At 30.6% G+C, this 19,518-nt stretch overlaps 1 protein-coding gene across 1 annotated transcript in view; it reads left to right on the top strand.

The window, feature by feature from the left end:
- Window positions 1-19,518, top strand: part of LOC136978694 (C2 domain-containing protein 2) — a 172,585-nt gene that overhangs the window by 65,659 nt on the left and 87,408 nt on the right. Inside the window, exons 7-9 of the mRNA XM_067274458.1 lie at window positions 3,363-3,471; window positions 6,785-6,846; window positions 12,287-12,414. Coding sequence (XP_067130559.1) covers window positions 3,363-3,471; window positions 6,785-6,846; window positions 12,287-12,414 — 299 coding nt within the window. The remainder of the gene's footprint in view (window positions 1-3,362; window positions 3,472-6,784; window positions 6,847-12,286; window positions 12,415-19,518) is intronic.

Below are 19,518 nucleotides of genomic sequence, written 5' to 3'. Positions count from 1 at the left end.
ACCTCGATTTGGAATTCACCTCTCCTTCTTCGGTTAATGTACGGGTTTTATACTGTGAGGTGACATCACACTTGAGCTGAGTTACTCCCCTTATTTACATACTTAGTTGCTAACATTAATTTTCTTTTCTGGCAGCTTTAAGTTTCCGCAAAGCTTATAAATCGTTTACAAAGTATTTATCATAATTTTCTGGGATGTTAAGACGGTTTATCAAGTATTTCTTTATTAGTGAATGTGGGGACTCCCCCTCCATTTTTTTTTCTGCGGACTGTTACTTCCGCCGGGCAGCGCAAGTGTGCAAGATTTTCCTACGGCGCTTATTTTTTCCGTGAGTTGTTTTATCTTCATTTTTCATTACTAACAAGAGAGTGGTGGGGAACCTTCGTCCTAAATAAACATAAACCCCAAACAAAAGATAATAAAACGGAAAATAATAATAAAAGAAAAATAACGCTCGGACTCAGTTCTTTACAGTGCTCATCACTCAGAATGAATGATTAAAAGTTTTAATAATCCACTGGATTATGCATTGGGTTATTTTAAGGCTAGTAAATAAATAAATACAAATTAATGGTAAATTTAATAATTAGAAATAACTTAACTTTAATTTTTAAATAGGATAAGGCTCGTACCAGAAGATCCGTCGACTTCGACGACGGATCTTCCGGTACGAGCCTTATCCTCCACACTAAAATCATTGTTTCTAAATCTTTCAAACCACTTCTGTGCAGTCCTTGAACTAATTACGATTTGATTATGTACAGTATTTATTTTTTTGGCTGCATTTGTAGCATTCTCACCACTTAAAAATAAAAAGTATAAAACGTGTCTTTTATATTCGTTGGTTACTTCCATTTTAACGAAAATAAACAACTGAAATGTTCACAATTCTGAACAGTATTATATGAATGAGATCCAATTTAACACTTTGATGTAAAAATTATCACACTAGACTGACATTTTTAACAGCAAAACAAGATTTTTCTCAAGGTCATAAAAATGCACACGAACTTATGGACTGACCTGATACATCATCAAACAATGACAGTATTGCATGATCTGTAACTAGTGTTGCTGCCAAAACATCTGGCAGAGCTTTCCACCTTCTCAATTTTTTGTTCCTGTGGACTTGTTTGTTGTTCTTCTAATTCTTGGTCAGGTATAGGTTTGAATCCTGCCTGCACAAAACATTTTTCAATTGTCTTAGTAGGAACAGCTTCCAGGCAGTATATATCCAGCAGATTGCATCAATTATGGCTTTCACAAATTCGGCAACTGTCTTGCATTGCTTTGCTATATTAACCAGCTTTTGAATCAATTGCTTCCTGTATCATAATTTGACCATTTGAATAATGCCATTATCTGACTTGCTAAATTAGATGGTAAAGAATTGGAGACAAACATGTGACAATGTCATGCTGACATTGTCACATGTTTGTCTCCAATTCTTACCATATAATTTACCATCTAATTTGCTGTATTAAAAAATATTTATTTTTGGTTTTAGATAACAAATGTACAGACTTCTGGAAAATTAATATTAAAATCAATTAAAGTTCCCACACAGACTTTTAAATGTAATGCGTTACTCTTTAAAACATTGTAACCAACCATTGCTTTCTTTGAATTCTTCCAGTTTAAGATGTTCTGCAATCTTCTCTGTACTCACCTGTAGCAATCTACCACTTATGGGGATATTTCTTGCTTGGTGGGATTGAAAAAATTCTAGAACTTTCTCATCTGGACTGTCATTCATGCAACAAGTAACTATGTTCAGTTTGGATTACAATTTTCCATCTATGCATGCATTATTGCCACCTTATTCTTACTGATTTGTGATACACTCCTATGATGCTCCTGCATAATTTTCCTTTGGTTAGCCTATGGAGGACATCCTTCTTTTCAATAGTTAACTTAGGTCTTGGTTTAGCAGTTATTTGTAATGTACTGTACAGTACACCTGTTTGATTCAGGATTGCCAGATAGAAACAAAAGTATAAATTGACAAAATTGAGTGCAAAAATTACCAGAAATTTAAAATTTTTTAAATTTAATTTTAAAAAGTAATTTTTTTCTTCTTTCTACTGATACTGTACAGTATTTTGTCCAAATGACTGCTGTATTAAATTGGGTTATTTCTTCTCAATTATTTTTATTTATTTATTTTTGGCATACTACTAATATATCTAGTGTTTTGATGTCTGTATATGTATTTTGTCCAGTTTTCTCCTGGTTTTTTTTAGTAGTATCCCACTTAGCATGATGTGAAGCTATCCCAGATGCTGAATAGAGTACCCCATATACTGAGGAAGGGATATATTATAAATGATAGGATTTTCTCCAGTGCAAAGGAAATACATCTCCCATAGAGAGATTTCACTACATTTATAAAGACATATATATATATATATATATATATATATATATATGTATAACATAAGCAACAACCCAATTTATTTGTCTCATCAAACAATCTTCTGGATTATGTCATTCACAATAGAAATAAATTGAGTTGTCGTTTATATGTTATATATATATTTTTTATAAGAATTAAATTGTAATATTTGAATATTATGTGTAAGAATTTTATCAGTTACTAATATATGTTTTTAATAAATAAATTTATAAATTTGTTTGCTGGGATGCTTGGTGTTCAGAAGTAGTTACATTTTAATAAGAATACTAAAAAACCGATAGAACAAAGAAATACTTATTATTGTATCTATTACTAAAAGCTTTGCGTTGTCACTGCAATCAATGCTCTCTATCCACTGTAGTCTTTTTTAATTCATAATAGTTCCGGAATTTATCTTTTTTCTATTTATCATTATACCTTTTGTCTTACTCTTCATTTTTTGTATAATCTCTAGAATGAACATATTTAAACAGATAAGAAGAAAATGGGCAGCTCTGTTTTACACCCTTCTTTATCTTTACTTCCCTCTCCATCTCATTGATATTTATTTATACATATATATATACACTGGTTCTTCTATAACTGGTAAATTATCCTTTTATCCCTCCTATCTAAATTTCAGTTCTTCATGATTAACAGATAGAAACAATATTTAACTAAATCTACCAAATCTAACATGATTATGTTTTTTGAGAATAAACAGATATACATTTGCAGTTTATAATATAGGCACTTGATGCCTACAGGCTGTTCATTTAAAATAAGTACAGTATATTGTAGAATATTGCTGATATTAATAAAATTGCAAATAAAAATTTGTTAGGTAATGATTATAAATTAGATTTAATATTAAACTTTAATAATAATTAATGTAATATCTTTTTATATTACATTTTAAAGACTGTGTTATATAAAGTGTATAAATATAAAATTTATTTCTTATTAGGTTGTATTGAGCCATATTGTGTAGTTGAAATTGATGATCCTGGTCAAAAGTTTGAAACTGTAGGAATCAAAAATACTAATAGCCCTGTATGGGAGCAACAAATTATATTGTAAGATTATATTATCATATTTTAATAGACATTTATATTAATTAGTTAAAATAGATTAGTAGTATTTTTGAATTTTATTATGTATGACAAGTACTGATTAATTTTTTTTAATCCACTTTAATACTTTATCATTGAGTTTCAGTTAGACATTTCTTTGTTTGATAAACTTTATATAGATTTATGACTATTTTATATAAACTATGTTTGTTTTTGTTCTTTTTAAATATGCAACAGTTACATGATCTTAGATAATCTTATTATTTGTATAATTTTATTAGAATCATTAAATTCTATATAAAGCTTAAGAAAAACACTTTTATTGTAATCAGAATTCAGTTTTGAAACTTAACTGTTTTTATGTGACAGAGAAAATATAAGAAAAATCAGTGTATAACATAAGCAATAATTTTTCAGTTATAATATATTGTTGAAACACTGGAACTTGATCTGAATCAGATATTTTCAAGTTGATATTCATAATCAACAAATTAAAAACATGATATTTATAAAATTTACAAATTTCTAAAAGAAAAAAAATAGTGAAATGCAAGTAATTCTATAAATTTATAGATTTGGCATATAGCAATTGTATGAATTTCAATGATGAAAACTGCAGATGATGATAATTAATCCAATGCTGGATGTAAGACACTTCAAGTTCATTTTACTCCTTCCTGTATCTTCAGCTTTTGTTTTTTAGTTATGCTTTCCTTAAATTAAATCATTACTTCATATTCTTTTCTTTTCTTACTTGTCACTATTCTCTCTCCTTTTTACTTACTGATTTCCAAATGACTTGTAGGTAGAAGGGTCTTTGTCTACCTGTTATCAACTCTTCTAATTTCTGCTCTACCCAATTTTTTTTAGTGATTTTGCATGTATATTGCATCAATTGCTTTAGTCCATTATTGTATCCATGCATTACTACTTTAGCTTTTAATGTTGTGGTCATTACTTTCATTTTCCTCTAAGTTATTTTTCTTTTCCAGTGATTTCATCAGAATGAAAGTTTTTCCTATATAAGCTAAAAAAGTAAAATATATTGATTAAAGGATTAATTGATTGATATATTTTCTTATTGTACATATCGGTAAATTTTCTTTTTTAATGTATTTTAGTTTGTTGAAACTAACTTAAGCAGCTTTATTTGTTTAGCTTTGTTTTCCTTTCTTGTGTCAATATCTATAAGCTGTTCCAAGTAGCAATAGTTCTGAATTTCTTCAATTTCTGTTTAGTTTATGTTAATTGGTGCTGGATTGGCAAAATTTTTAAACATCATTTTTATAATTCTTGATAAATGCAGTAGGATTATTATTATTTAATTTATTAGTTTATAGTTCATATGCATTGTAGCAAATAAGATGGTAGCAACAACAAATTGCAGAAGGGATAAATAATCATTGTTTATTTTTATTTCTTTTCTAATCTAATTTAATCTTCTGTAAACTAAGTGTATGACTAATGTAAATAGTTTTGATGCAAGTTGACCACTTTATCTTATTTCTTTTTTATTGATTATTTTTCTAATGATGTTGTTTACTATGTTATGGTTACTATGAGACTGGTAAATTTTCTCTTTGATATTTATATAATTTTTGTATATGTTCTATGCATTTAAACTGTCAAAAGTTTTCACACTGTCAAGTGCTTCTTGTTCTATATTTCATATTCTATAAAGATTATGCAAAGTAGTTTCTGATATTCTTTAGTGTTATAATTACTAGTTTTACATTTTGTGTATGATCTTGAAATGTGTAAGTTGATTTGAAACCTGTCTGGTTTCATGATTGTATGTCTTTCAGTTTCAGAATTAGTCTATTAGTTATTGATATTAATTTTACAAACATTGTTTATATTGTATATTGTTGTACCACTGTATAATGATGCCTACATGTGCCTACACAAAATTTCTGTAACAACCTTAGTATAATTATTTCTCAACAACTGTTCTGATAATTTTGTTATAACAATTTCTTATCAGGCTATATTACTGCTACTGTTAATAATTATATAGCCTGATATTAATATTTATAGCAGTAATATAGCTTGATCTAATCCAGTAATCATTTGGCTTTAATATAACTATCCGGCTTACAGATGTTTATATTTGTTTAATGGTGTTTTGTTGATTAAGCAATTTTCTCTATAATTCTGTTATGTGGGATATTTCTCCTTAATGAATTAGCAGATAGAAATTTTAATCGTTTATTAAATCAAAATTTTGAACTTAATGATTCTTTTCAGCTGATTGTTTTAGGTAATATTTTTAAAATACTATATATATTAGAACACAATAATGTTCATTCTTTTATTACAATATCTTCTTATGTATATCATAAAATTATCATAGTTTAACATATTTTTGATGTTCTAGAATAAATAAAAACTAGGCCTTTAATTTTACCTATTTAAAACTTAGTAATTTTATACCTCAAGAACAGAATAATTTACTTAATTTTCATTACTTGGCTTTACTTCTTTCTAGATTGATTATTTTACTATATCATTTGGTATCTTAACCTATGTTTTAAAATGACTTAAATTATAAAAAAAGAAAATTTTAAAGGATTTGTTAAATTTATAAATATTATTTATTTATTTAATACCAAATATTATTTTTAAGTATACTAATCTTAGATAATAGAGAAATGATTTGGTTCGAATTGCATTAAATTTTTGATACGGTATATCAGTACATTGAGCTATATAGTTTGCTTAATTTTGTCCATTACAAATAGGTTTGCTTAGCAGTTTCTGTCTCCATAATGACATACTGAATTCAACTGCTTATGAAGAATCACAAGAATCTTGATTGGATAGGCTTACAGAATAATATAATTTTGTAATCCTTTTCATTTTATCTGATAATGAAAGATTATGAAACATGCAAAGATGAAATATTGCATAATATAAATATGATATTAATAGGCATTAATATAAAGTTTGGATTTTAATAATGCTGAATTTTTAATTGAAATATTAGAAAGCAATTTTGTTTACCTATTAATGCAAAAAAGAAACAACATTATCTTTGTATTTATTAGTAATTTGTTTCCTTTTACAATTTTCTTTTTTCTTGAAGCCAATAGATAGTATTAAGTTTAAAGTAATTTATGACTAGAACCTATAAAATATCAACATCTTTCATATAATGTATGTTTATCTGGATTATACTAAGTAGTTACTTTATATTGTAAGAAAAAATAATCTAAATATTTTTTAACTGAACTAATCTGTATATTATTCATTTTTCTGAAATGTTTATTTTAATATTTTATAGATCTAATTAAATACAATAAGAATTTTTTTCCAGCAATTTGAATAACATTTCTTCTGAAGTTTTATTTGAAACTTATGATAAAGGGAAAGAAAAAGGTAAATATGTAAGATAATTCTACTATAATTTTAGTTTTTTTTATTGTAATAAAAATTGATGTGAATTGCCTAAATTTGTTTTCAAAATTTTTTGAAGAAAATTTTTAAAATACCAAATTATAAAAGCATTAAGATATTCATGTAATATCTTGGTGAATAAACAGAACTGCATCGAGTATCATAGATTTCCCAAGATGTAGAAGAAATGGCAAATTATTTTTCAAATTGATATAAATATAATAAAAGTATATATAATACATTGAAGCAAGGATGCAGATAGGACATACACTCAGGGCACCAAGTAAAGAGGGTCTGTAATTTATTTGAATTATTTAAAAAATAATTTATTAGTGCCAGGTAAGAGGGCACTGTGAGGAAAAGTGTGTAAGAGGGCATAGCCTAGCTGTGACAGGGACTAACTTATCACATATTGTTATGTACCAAACATCTGGAACAAGAAGGGTGATGTTGGGATCTTAGTTTGTCCTGGATGACAGAGAATCTTGTTACACCCTGCAATGAACACTTTAATATGGTTACTTTTTTTTAGAGTAGAGTAAGATTAATTTTAGATGAATATACATTAAAACCTGTCTATGGAGACCATACATGGTTCCTTTCGAAAAGTGGTCTTTTAGACAGATGGCCAGCCAAAACAGGTGATGCTGTAATACCATATTTTCACATGTATTTTGCACACTTTTTAGTCATTTCTACTAAGCAAAACTTGAGGTGAGCAAAAATAAGCAAAATTTTTTCAACGATAGAGCTATATTGGTACTGTATTTTATTTTTATCAGATAACTCCATTAACAGGAGTCGTCATGATTTTTATAAGACAGATTTAATACCAATATTTTAAAGATTAATACAGTATTTGCATTTTTCTCGATTATACTGCACACTTTCTTTTTTCCAATGTAATTAATTCAAATTGGTTCTCTCTGTTCCCTCTTCAGTTACATGTATTACGTCATCGATATAGAAGCGTGTCATATCTCTCCACCACTTCTGTTTTGATTTTCATTAGTTTAATCTTATTTTAACTTTAAAAATACTGTATTTTTTAAAAATATTTAATATTTTCTTAAGTACAATAAGAAAAATTATTAATTAATAATAAAACAATTTTATTATTTTTTCTTATAATATGATTTCATTACATCAATGACAATCATGAAATTGAAAAAGGAAGGTTGCCCATAAAACTGATTTTTGCATTAATGCGTTTATTGTTTTTTGAATATTTGCATGTGAAAATTACTTTGATATTATTTTTCTAAAAATATTGCGAAAATAAGATAGGTTGGTACTGAAACTATTTATCACACATGTACTGTATATGAGCTTGAAAAACAATAAATAAAATAAATTTTATCAATTGATGAGATCAGCCAATTAATTGTATTGTGTACAATATTTTATACCCCTAAGGAAAATACTGTAGGTCTACAGTACAATAAATTGTGTTTTCCCACAGTTAAACTTCACCACTAATTGCTGTGTGATAAATCATTTTCACTTTCTCTGATTAACTTTAACATGACTTTCTAATGAAAGCACTTCACATTTCTTTTGTTTTTCAGAACAAACTGAAATGAGTTCCTTTGTAGCCGGACTAATTCATTAACACCTGCACCTAATTTCAAGAGTGGGCGAAGTGCCCGAGGTGGGTTCAAACAAGAGTTTGGACTAATTCATTATATTAAGAGGGGAAAACATTGTTGAGATGGGTTCGAATAATAGTTTAGATTAGATATATTTGCAGAAGTGGTCACTTATTACAGTTGTTGTATGTTGTTTCCAATCAAAAATTATGCCTGCGGTCATGTTACACAGATGATCGTTTAATACAGGTAACTTATACGAAGATTCTATGTATAACTATTTCATGCCAGAAATTTTTGCCCATTTTGACAGGTGCCTGTCAAATGCAGATGGTTGCCTAAGCAGTTTTTACTGTATTAATAAAGAATTAACTTTATCATTAGATAGGGAAACTTTATAACTTACATAAAAGGAGCATTTCACTTTTTTTCTACTTTCAAACAAATGTTTCAAAAATAAATATTTCATATACAGGAATCATTATAACTATTTCAGGATAATACAAAATGTTTTGTATTAACAAAAAGCTTTGTTATCTTGAGCTTCTTGTTTGTTTATTGCTTTATATAAAATAATTATTCAAAAATAAAAGAGTTTTGAATGATAACTTACCATATTTACTCAAATATAAGATGATCTCGTATATAGGATGAGGTGTGACTTTCAAGATCAAAATAAAGAAAATTAGATTTATTAATACAATTCTAATTTTATTTTGTTTAATTACAAATAAAATATCAAATGCATATAATTGCACACATTGTCCTGCAAAAATTACTGGCATTTTAAACATGAAGGAAAAATTTTGTAAAATCAATTACATAATTTATTCATGTAAAGCAGGACAATCAGAAACCTTTTTTTTGCCAATTCTTAATGGTCAAATTCACTCTTCATCAATTACACTTACGAGTTTCTTCAAATTCTGATTTCCAAATAATCATCTGTTTTCATGTAGGAATGAATTAAAACTCATATCGGTTTCCTGTGTAATTTTGGAATTCAATTCAAAAGCTTTGCTTTTCTTATTGGTATTTATCTTTACTCCTGACAATACACAAGAACAATTCAAAGACCCAGATAAAATACTTTTGTTTTTATATACCAAAAGGTGAGAATCTGGTAAAAAATGCAAATACACAGATTACAAAATTTATACAAAAACAAAAAAAATCCTTTGTTCATGCATATAGAACAACCTAGGTTTTTGAAGCAGTGAAAAATGGGTAAAAACCTCATCTTACATGCGAGTAAATATGGTAATTGGTTTGTAATACTTTTGTGAATGTCAAAACTTTTTAATTGTAACAAGTTCATAAAAATCCTATACATCTTTTATTTTGTGTATTGCTGTTTCAAATCTGCTGAGCTTAATTTTTCTAAAAGGAATATATTTATTTGCATTTCCATTGAAAATGATGGGAATTCTGGAATGCAAGTAAATGATGTATTCTTTTAACAATAGGAAAAAGTATATTTGACAAGAAATGCTATTTTTCAAATATTAATACACTGTTTATCACATGCTTGTGTGAGATAAGCAGAGGGTCAGGGGGGAACCTCGCTGACCACTTACGCTGCACGAGTTGGTAAAACCCGACCTCGTTGTCGTTGGATGGCTAGGAGGGCAAAAGTGAGTGGTGAGGTGCGTCAGTAAGTCGACAGTTGTCCTTACTTTGACAGGAGACAGGTTTGACAAATAACAATAAAGGTTTATTAACTAACAAAAGTGCACATACACTGAAGATACACATAAAATAAAGAATACATATAATTACTGCTAACATGCGGATAATATATGCCTAGTGCTAACCGCGAGCTAACCAATACAGTCTAGTGGGAGAGAGTTTACAAAGTCAATATACCTTGATAGGTGGTCCGATGACAGTATGCGATGACCTCCTGGACTATGGAAGCTGGAATCAGTCTTATGTCCGGGACTGGAGACACTGGATTCAGACCTTCCTGGACAATCGCGCCTTTTCCAGAGTTTCTCGGGTTTTTATACAATCGTTGTTGGCATGGAGCCAGTCTATTATTCAATGTTCGATGACTAATTGGCTGACTCGTGATGACTGTGGCTTTTGTTTTCTCTTTTTGATCTGATCCCGATGCCTTGGATATTTGGTTTCTCTTTCTGATCGGATCGGATCTTTCTGCGGGCTCACACTTGCATTTTATAGAACTAACCTTCCATATGTAGGAACATTAATGACTTCATTATAAAATATTTATTTGTATTTCATGAGGTTTACCACTTATTTTGAGGAAAATGAAATGGAAATATTGGCCTTTAATTATTTCAATTTTGTATTTTAATGAGCTGAATTTTGCAATGAGTTATGCATTTGATACTGCAGTACATTCTGTGATGAATTTTAAACTTGTTTATGCAATCTATAATGTCAATTATATTAGTTGTTTCCTTGAACACTTACAACTTTAATTTGAATTTTACCAATGCTAATTTAGGAATTTGTATATATATTTTAGATATTATATTTTGTTTTTATTAACAGTTGTTAATAAAAACAATTGTTACAAAATTATTAAAAAGTTGTTAATCTTAAAAATCCATTTACACACATTAATTGTTAAGTATTTAAATTTTGAAACATTTAAAGTACAAAAGCTTTCTATTTTAACCCACAGTTGTATGTGATTGTGATTTTTCCATATCTACTAGTTTTTCATCATAATTTTTCACCAAGTTAACTTACTAAGTTGTGCTTTCATGATATTCTCATACTACACGCTGCCCACCTGACAGTGGAAAAATTTAGGTTGGAAAAATATTCCACTTGTCAAAGACTCTTAAAAAACTTCTGTGAAAATGTGCTGCTTTGTACATGTTCTTGTGTACAATTTTTTTCCATGTGATTGAATGCATTAGGCAATGATTTTCCACTAATTTTTCATACATAATTGCCATTCCTCAAATTTGATGATTCTGAAAAATGATGTCATTGAACATGACATCAGTCATGGAGGCTTTTCAAAATTGCTTCAAAAGTGAGTCATGATATCATGGATGTTTGTCAACTATGCATGGCATTATGACATGGTTTCATTATGATCTTGAATGCTTGTCTTCTTTAAATCTCTTTTATGAGATTTATAGAGATTAATATGATCTTTAACAATTAAAATTTTTTTCTCGCAGCTTTATTTCATGTCCAAAAAATAGAAGAAAAATCATTTTCTGATTTTGAGAAACTCTTATATCTTCCATCATTTATTTCCAGCTGAACTCACTGGACATTAGTCCATGCTTTCTCAAAGTTTGGAAGATTTCCTATGAGAAAAGGGTTGAAGATATTGTTCTGTAAAAAAACAATATACAACTTTAAAATTTGGCATATGCAGAGAAGACACATTATGGGATTTTTCAGAATCATCAAATTTGAGTAGAAAATTGTTACCTTATGCATATAGCCATGTTAAAAAACACTGCACATGATAATGCATTATGTCAATTTCATTCTTATGTAGATCTTTTTCTTTGTATATTTATCATTTTACATTAAATAAATTTTTGAGCTAGCTTTATTCACGATTTTTAAAAATATAGAAATTAATGAATACCACATTACTGAATTATAATTTTGAAATATTCTATTTTATATTCTATATTCTATTCTCAAAAGAAGAATTTATAAAAAAAGAAAGTACTAAGACATGAACTTATGTATCTTTTTCTAAGCTGTACTGAATTTACTGGTGCAATAATTTGAATTTTATGGAAAAATTTCTCTAGTAATTATTAGGAAAAAAAAAAACTTTAAAAAAGTATCAAATTCAGTTTATTGTTAAAAGTTTTTCTTTGTTTCAGATAATTTTCTTGGTTTGGGCATTGTAAATCTTGAAGAGTTGTCAAAAAATTCCAGTAATAGACATGTTATTCCATTGCAATCACGTCCTTTAGAAAAAGATGATGTTACTGGTGCACTTACAGTTGAGGTTAGTATTATTTATTTATTTTTTCAAATATTAATTGTTTTTAAACGATTATGATAATATATCAACTCTGTGTTCCCAATTTGATTTAGAAAGTGACTTTTTTATTAGAAAAAATACTTTTAATATGTAAGATTTGCCGACTAAAAAGGTGATACCATCAATCCTGCGTCAGGATGAGTCCAAGGGAAACCACATATATGGGCTGTGGTGAAGGAAGCAAATGAAAAACAAGTGTTTTATAATTTAAAACTGTTTATTTGGGAACGTCCATAGCTTACATCAGGTCTATAGTTCTACTTCCTCAGTCCTTTGTCTGTAGAGGCTTTGGGGCGGATGAGTTCAAGTCCTTGGGCATTGTCGACAGGATGAGAATCGCTGCAGCACTCTAGGTGACACAAATTTTCACACTAGCGCACGGTGAACTATCTCCCGGGAACGGTTAGAAGAGACTGTCAGAGAGAAATCCCTTTTGACCTTGAAGTCCCAATTTTATACATTTTCTTCCATCATCCGTACTTGTGATTGGTTTCTCGTCCCCTTTCTCTTTCTCCGATTGGTCTCTCCCTTGTCTCCAGGTGCAAGACGAGACCATCTCGGGTCGTGGGAAAGGTCCGATTTGAGGTGTCCATCTGATACCTCTTTGTCGACTCTGGTCGGAGATTGTTTATGAAACAATAACACCTGCACTCATAATTCAGGCCGTTGTTTGTAATTTCTTTGGCATCTAGAAATTTTAATGATCATTTTTCATCTATCAAAAATTTCCCTTTTTTGAGAAGGTTTATCCTGGTCAAAAATTTATAGATACTCGAGTCAAAGCTATCTGTTTATGAGCACTCGTGCTAGAGTTTACCTTTCGGTTTGACATTGACAGATTGTTTAATATGTGTTTGAGCAGTTCTGAATCTCATTGTTTACATTTTTTGTGTCGCGTTGTTTAGATCAAAGGGTTTTTTTCTCTCTCTTGACACAATTTATCGCTGTAATTTTTAGCGCAAGAATTTCGCGATTTACTCAATTTCGAATCTCATCTGGGAACTCCCAAATATACACAATAAAAACAGTTTGTTTAAATTTTGAAATTGTTTACATAATTTTAAAAATTTATACAATTTTACTTTTTTAAACAAAAAAAGAAACAAAAATATAAATCATTAAATAAATAGTAAAAATTTCTTTAAGAACAAGTTTATGTAAAGATAATATCTTTGTCTAACAAGACTTTTGGTTATAGGTTAAACCCCTACATTTTGTCTCATGTCACTTTCTGATGTGCCATGTTCCATAATATTGATTCATGTCAGATTCAAAAGAGCATGCTTTTTAAAAATTCTAGTGTCTAGTTGCATTCAGGAGCTAGGGTTGGAGGTGATAGCTTGTCCAAACATATTGCAGAATTATGGTCTCTGTTATTTTTAAGTTGATTGTGTGGATCTATGTTCACTCCTCCTTCGATAAACATGCTACTGGACTGGAACGCTTTCTCCTGGATGTTGAATATATTATTGAAGGCCTAAATAAACCCAAAGGAATTCTACAGATGGAGAGCTGTTCCCTCCATATGCAAACTCTCCCCACTTCAACCAGAAGCACTTTTGGGAGAATATACATATATATCTAAGAAATGGTTTTTTTACAATAATATAGTCATCCTCAAAGTGGGATATGATTCTTTTGATATGGGATAGATATACAGTTCTCCGTCAGGTTATGAGCTGTTACATTACTTATGAAATGACACAGCCTAATTGCATTATTTCAAATGAGTAATTAAAGTGTGCAAAAATAAAACTTTTAAGTAAGAATTATTTGTTTCTAAAATTTTAAAGATATTTTTTTATTTAGTATCTGAATCAGTTTTATTTTTAGCAAATGATTTATTTTGCAATTAACCCACTTCTACCTGCTGATATGCAATTATTCCATCAGTTTGGCATTTCAGGTTAGACATAATGTTGAGAAAAATGATGTATTTGTTTACTATTTTTAATTTATATAAGAATAGAATGATGTTATTTGTATTCTGCAGGAATATGCTACAGTAGTACTTTTGTTTTCATTGATAATCCATTCAAAAACAATCTGTGAAATCCAAAACTGATGAAAACCAAGGCAATTATTTCCATATGAATCAATGTAAATCCAATTAATTCATTCTAAACACTCCAAAATTTATACCAAAAACACATTTTATAGAGAATAAATATAGTGTTTAATACTAAAAACAATAAGAAATTAATATAAAATGAATGACTTGTTGGGGAATGAATCCTATAAGAATGAATGACTTGTTGGGGAATGAATCCTATAGCCTCTACGTAATCTTTGAATTTGGACATAAATTTTTCGGTCCCAGACTTGTCCAAACTCGCACCTTCTCTGTGCCTAGGTATGCTAGTTCACCTCTTGAATTTTTCGAATCAGTTTCTGCTGACCTTAAAATCACTAAGTACACTAGCACTTGTCCCAGGCGTTTTCTTAATGAGATTGGCATACAACAGTCTGGCCTTTTCACATATGATGGCCTCCAAAACAAAATTGCCATCTAACTGTTTTTGATTGATCCAAATTAACCTCTTGATGTATTAATTAATTAGAACTCTATATAAAAATCAATAAAAAATACTTAAAACTGAAAAAAAAACGAAAGAAATGTGTTAATTTTGAAGAAAAAGCTTCAAAGTACAATTTCCTTTTTCTCGCCTTAGCGCGAAATCTGACACCGATGAGTCATTGTTTACACAGCTGGATGACCTTGAGAACAGCTGGTGTCCTCTTTCGCGGGACATTCTCATGAAACTCTCAGGAGGAGAAGGGTAAAAAGTAGGGTGAATACTAGATGGCGGTATATTTCTAAATATTTTTTTAAAATTACGATTTTAATTGAAATTTCCGACCCCCCCGACTTAATTAAACGTATATATAATAAAATCTATTAATTAAAAAAATTAAAAAACTATTGGATGTTGTTTTTGACAACAGAAAATAGCTTTAAATAACTTTACCGAAGTAAAATCGGCGCTCTAGAACTTTAGAAGGATGAATGAAGTTTTATAAAAAAATCCCATAAAAAAACAATTGAGCGTTAATCGTGCGTCATTAAAGGTTAATTAAAATCGCAATAAAATTTTTTCGCGCGGGTAAAAATTTTTCAAAAAATTTGGAGACAGAAAACATTCCAAAGATGCAAAAAAAAAAAAAAAAATTTTCCGGGCCAAAAGTACCGTTTTGTTTGTAACGCTATGAAACTTGCCCGAGTTAACTCGGGTCCGGACGGCAAGTGGTTAATAACTGTTCGACATCTTCAATTGTTTGCAATTTCTGTTTTGTTAGCACATTTATGTCTTTCGCTACATTAGCTTTTTTTATTGCTTCCTTTTTCGCCACAGTGGAATTTATCATGGATTACAACTTCCTGTACATGCGACCAATTTCAGCAATCCTAATGCCACTCGTATTTTTCAATGACTTCCTTTTTCAACTTGATCATGTTCCTGGCTTTCTTCTTTGAAGGGCTGCTGGCTCTGGAAACTTTCTTTGGTCCCATGATAGAGCTAAAAGGAAATGAAAGAAATGGAATTGTTTGGTTAGACATGCAGGGTAATGCTCACATGAGAAACAATGCCACACTGAGCAGAAAACGCATGGGTTGCCTTTTGTTTTTGAAAAATTAGCAGCGAGGTCATGTGGGCATGCTGATGAAAACCAAGACAAATTTTTTGTGTAAATTTCCAATATTTTTCTCAAAAAAGGTAATAAAATGTAGTTATACTAACTGTGTTAAAAGCCAAGTTGGAGTTGTAACAAAGCAGTGTGTAGGTGCAATTTTGGTGTGGGGACTAATAAGTGGATGTACTTACATATCAAAGGTTAATTTTGTCATTTCTTTTAGATTTGAGTTTTTAAGGCTTGAAGAATTGTTGTTATCTAAGTTTTACCTGCAACTTTGAAATGTGAATTGTTATTCTAAGTGAAGGAAAGTATAAAGTAACTAGTAATCCTTTAAATCAGTGGTTGCAAACTGGTGGTCTGTGGAGAAATTTTGAGATCGATCAACTAAAGGTTATGCAAAGTATTATGAAAGAAATACAAAATGCTTGGCTGCTTTTCTCACTTATTGGAGGTTTTTATATGAATCTAAACCAAACATGAAATGACGGTTATCAATAAATAATAATGTCAATAAATCAATAAACAATCAACAATAAATAATATTGTGAGTTCGATTGTCGTCCTTTATGGAAAAGAGCCAAGAATCCATAAACTTATTTTGGTTAATGTTACCTTAGGTTCCGAGATGGCGGCAGGGGAAATTTTTCCCTATCTTGGCGACTGCGGCGGGGAAAAATTTTTTCTCTAGAGTCGTGACGTCGACGCCATTGAGAATTTTTCCTCGTTCGGTTTCAACCCCGAGTTCGATGTTGCCGAGTATCCTGTAACCTCGAAACGGCGACGGTTGTGTGTAAATTTGCGACGGTAGAGGGAGCCTTTTCGTGACGTCGTGCGAGAGTAATGTCGGCGGGAAATTCGTAGTGGTGTTACGAACAAATATGCAAATGCTCGATCTGTGACGTGATTTCTGTTCATTTCAATGCAATTTTATGCAAATCGACTAGTTTCCAGTTGGAATCGTTTACTGCAGTGTTGCGACGAATTGCGTATTGGAATAATTGCTGTGGTTTTTTTTCTGGTTACGATATTTTATTTTTTTTTCCACACCACCTCCCCGCGTTTAGTTTATTGGCGATTATTCGATAATGAGTAGTTTTACCGATTTGAGTTTCAACGACGAATTTCGGTCAAGTTGCACCACCCGTGATTTCTACAAGTCAATGGAAGACGACTTTTTGGAGCTATGTTTGCCTCCTCGTATCGATAACGCATTGAAATTTTCGAAATTTGCTGTAAAATTAGGCATACAGCCGACCGAGTCCATTTGCATTCCGTGCGATTCTAAATACAAATTATATCATCGGAGTAATAGAGAAAGCTGTTTCTTGCGATGTAGTAAGTGCGGAACGAAGACTTCTGCCTTTGAAAAAACATTTAAAAGTAAATTTGGCCACATTTCTTGGGGTTGCATTCTGTTGTTTATATGGCCAAGTAGTAATAATTCGAACACAAGGAAACGCCAATCGACAAATAAAAGAGCAGCCGAATCGAAAAGAACAGGGAAGAAAAGAGCCGCACCAAGAGAAAAGGAAAGTATCCAAGCTGGCAAAACCGAAAAAAGAATGGATTGGAAAGGAAAAAAAAAGTAGGAAGAAGTAGGCAACCACCATCGAATAGTGAGTAAAAAAATCATCTTTTTTTTTTTTTTTTTTTGGTTATTTCGGTTAACGTCCGTGGAGTCTGCAGAGAAAATCAAGATGGCGGCCGGAAACGCGGCTATCTTGAATCGAGGGAAAAATTTTTTTCCCCATCGCAGTCTCCAACGTAGGGAAAAATTTCCCCCGCCACCATCTCGGAACCTAGGGTAACATTAACCCTTATTTCAAACAAGCAGCAACAAACTTCAAACTAATTTGTTATATTTAAACAAGTGAATTTCATATTAATAAAGTAAAATTGAACTTTTATGATTATTATTCTATAGATGTTTGTATTGTTTAAAAAAATTTGTGATAGTGGTCTGCAGGATTCAAAACTGTGTCAGTTTAGTGGTCTATGAGATCAGAAAGATTGGTGGCCCTGCTTTAAATTGTCATTCAAGTAGCAATAGTAAGTGTTTTAACATAACAAAAAGTATTTCATTGCAATAAGTTGTTTTAATTTAATCATTTTAGTTCATTTCAAATTAAATTTTGTTGTTTTGAATGTTGTGCTTTATTTCAACAATATTGTAAAATTTCTCTTTTTCAAATCTGACATTAATTAACTTTATGGAACATGGCATGAAATTGGAAAGTGACACATGACACAAAATGCAGGGTTTAACCAATAAATACCAAAATTTTTTGTTAGACAAAGATATTATTTTTACATAAACTTGTTCTTAAAGAAATTTTTACTATTTAATGGTTTATATTTTTGTTTAAAGAACTGCATAAATTTTTAAAATTATGTAAACAATTTCAAAATTTGAATAAACTGTTTTTATTGTGTATAATTAATAATGAACCAGGATAATATTTCTATAGACTAAAATTCTTTCTTCCACGTAAAACCTTCACAATCCAGTATTAGGTGTTTATATAACTGCTAACGTTTTCAACCCCGTCGGGGTCTTCTTCAGGCACAGCACAAACATAGTTTCAAATGCCAGTGAATGGAACGAAGAAACCGAAGCAAATTCTATTCCAATTTTGGAATCTTGAAATTGGAAGATAAGATGGAACATTATGCTCGAGCTGGGATGTTATCTACGCATGCGTACTATTACGTTCGCTGATCCTTGAATGTAAAACGGATTAATACAATATTAAGTTATTTGTGGGTGCGCATTTCCCTCATAGCAATATTTCCAGGCTTGCGAGATGTTGATTGCATCCTTGTAGTTGATGCATGTGTTGTGCAAGCCCGCTTTATATATCTCTAGGGTCTCAAGTGTTCTGAGTTGGTCCGTGTGGTTTGACATTCTGATTATACGAGCATTTTGGAGGTCGGCAGTGATTCCCTGCTGTGTGGCATACGTTGCCAGTGTGGTAGATAGTTTATTGTTGGCAATGTCGTACCTGTGCTCACGGAGGCGCTGATGGAGGGAGCGTTTGGTCAAACCCACATAGACCAGACTTCTATTAAATCTGTCATCCCACAGGGGAACCATATATATGCCCGGTGCGTTTTTCATGTCCAAATTGTCCTTCCCATTTCGAAGTAAGCTGTATACTGACCTCGGCCTCCTATAAGCTATTTTATTTTGGGTGCTGGATGCGATTTCTCTGTATATCGCATCTAAATGGTGGTTGTACTCAACTATTTTTCTTGCACTATTATCAATGGATCTTACCCCGGCTTGTAGGTTGTTACGAGTATTTCCCCGTGTGTACTTGCATGCTATGTTGTACACTATGTTCCTCTCATAACCGTGTTGTGATGCCACTTCCTGGATACGGCTAAGCTCGGCTAATGTGTCTTCATATTTCGAGTTATGCGTGAATGCGC

The sequence above is a fragment of the Centruroides vittatus genome, unplaced genomic scaffold (genome assembly GCF_030686945.1).
Source record: "Centruroides vittatus isolate TY-2023 unplaced genomic scaffold, ASM3068694v2 contig_549, whole genome shotgun sequence".
Lineage (NCBI taxonomy): Eukaryota > Metazoa > Arthropoda > Arachnida > Scorpiones > Buthidae > Centruroides > Centruroides vittatus.
The sequence above is the reverse complement of the archived record's forward strand: the minus strand, read 5'-3'. Positions and strand labels throughout refer to the sequence as shown.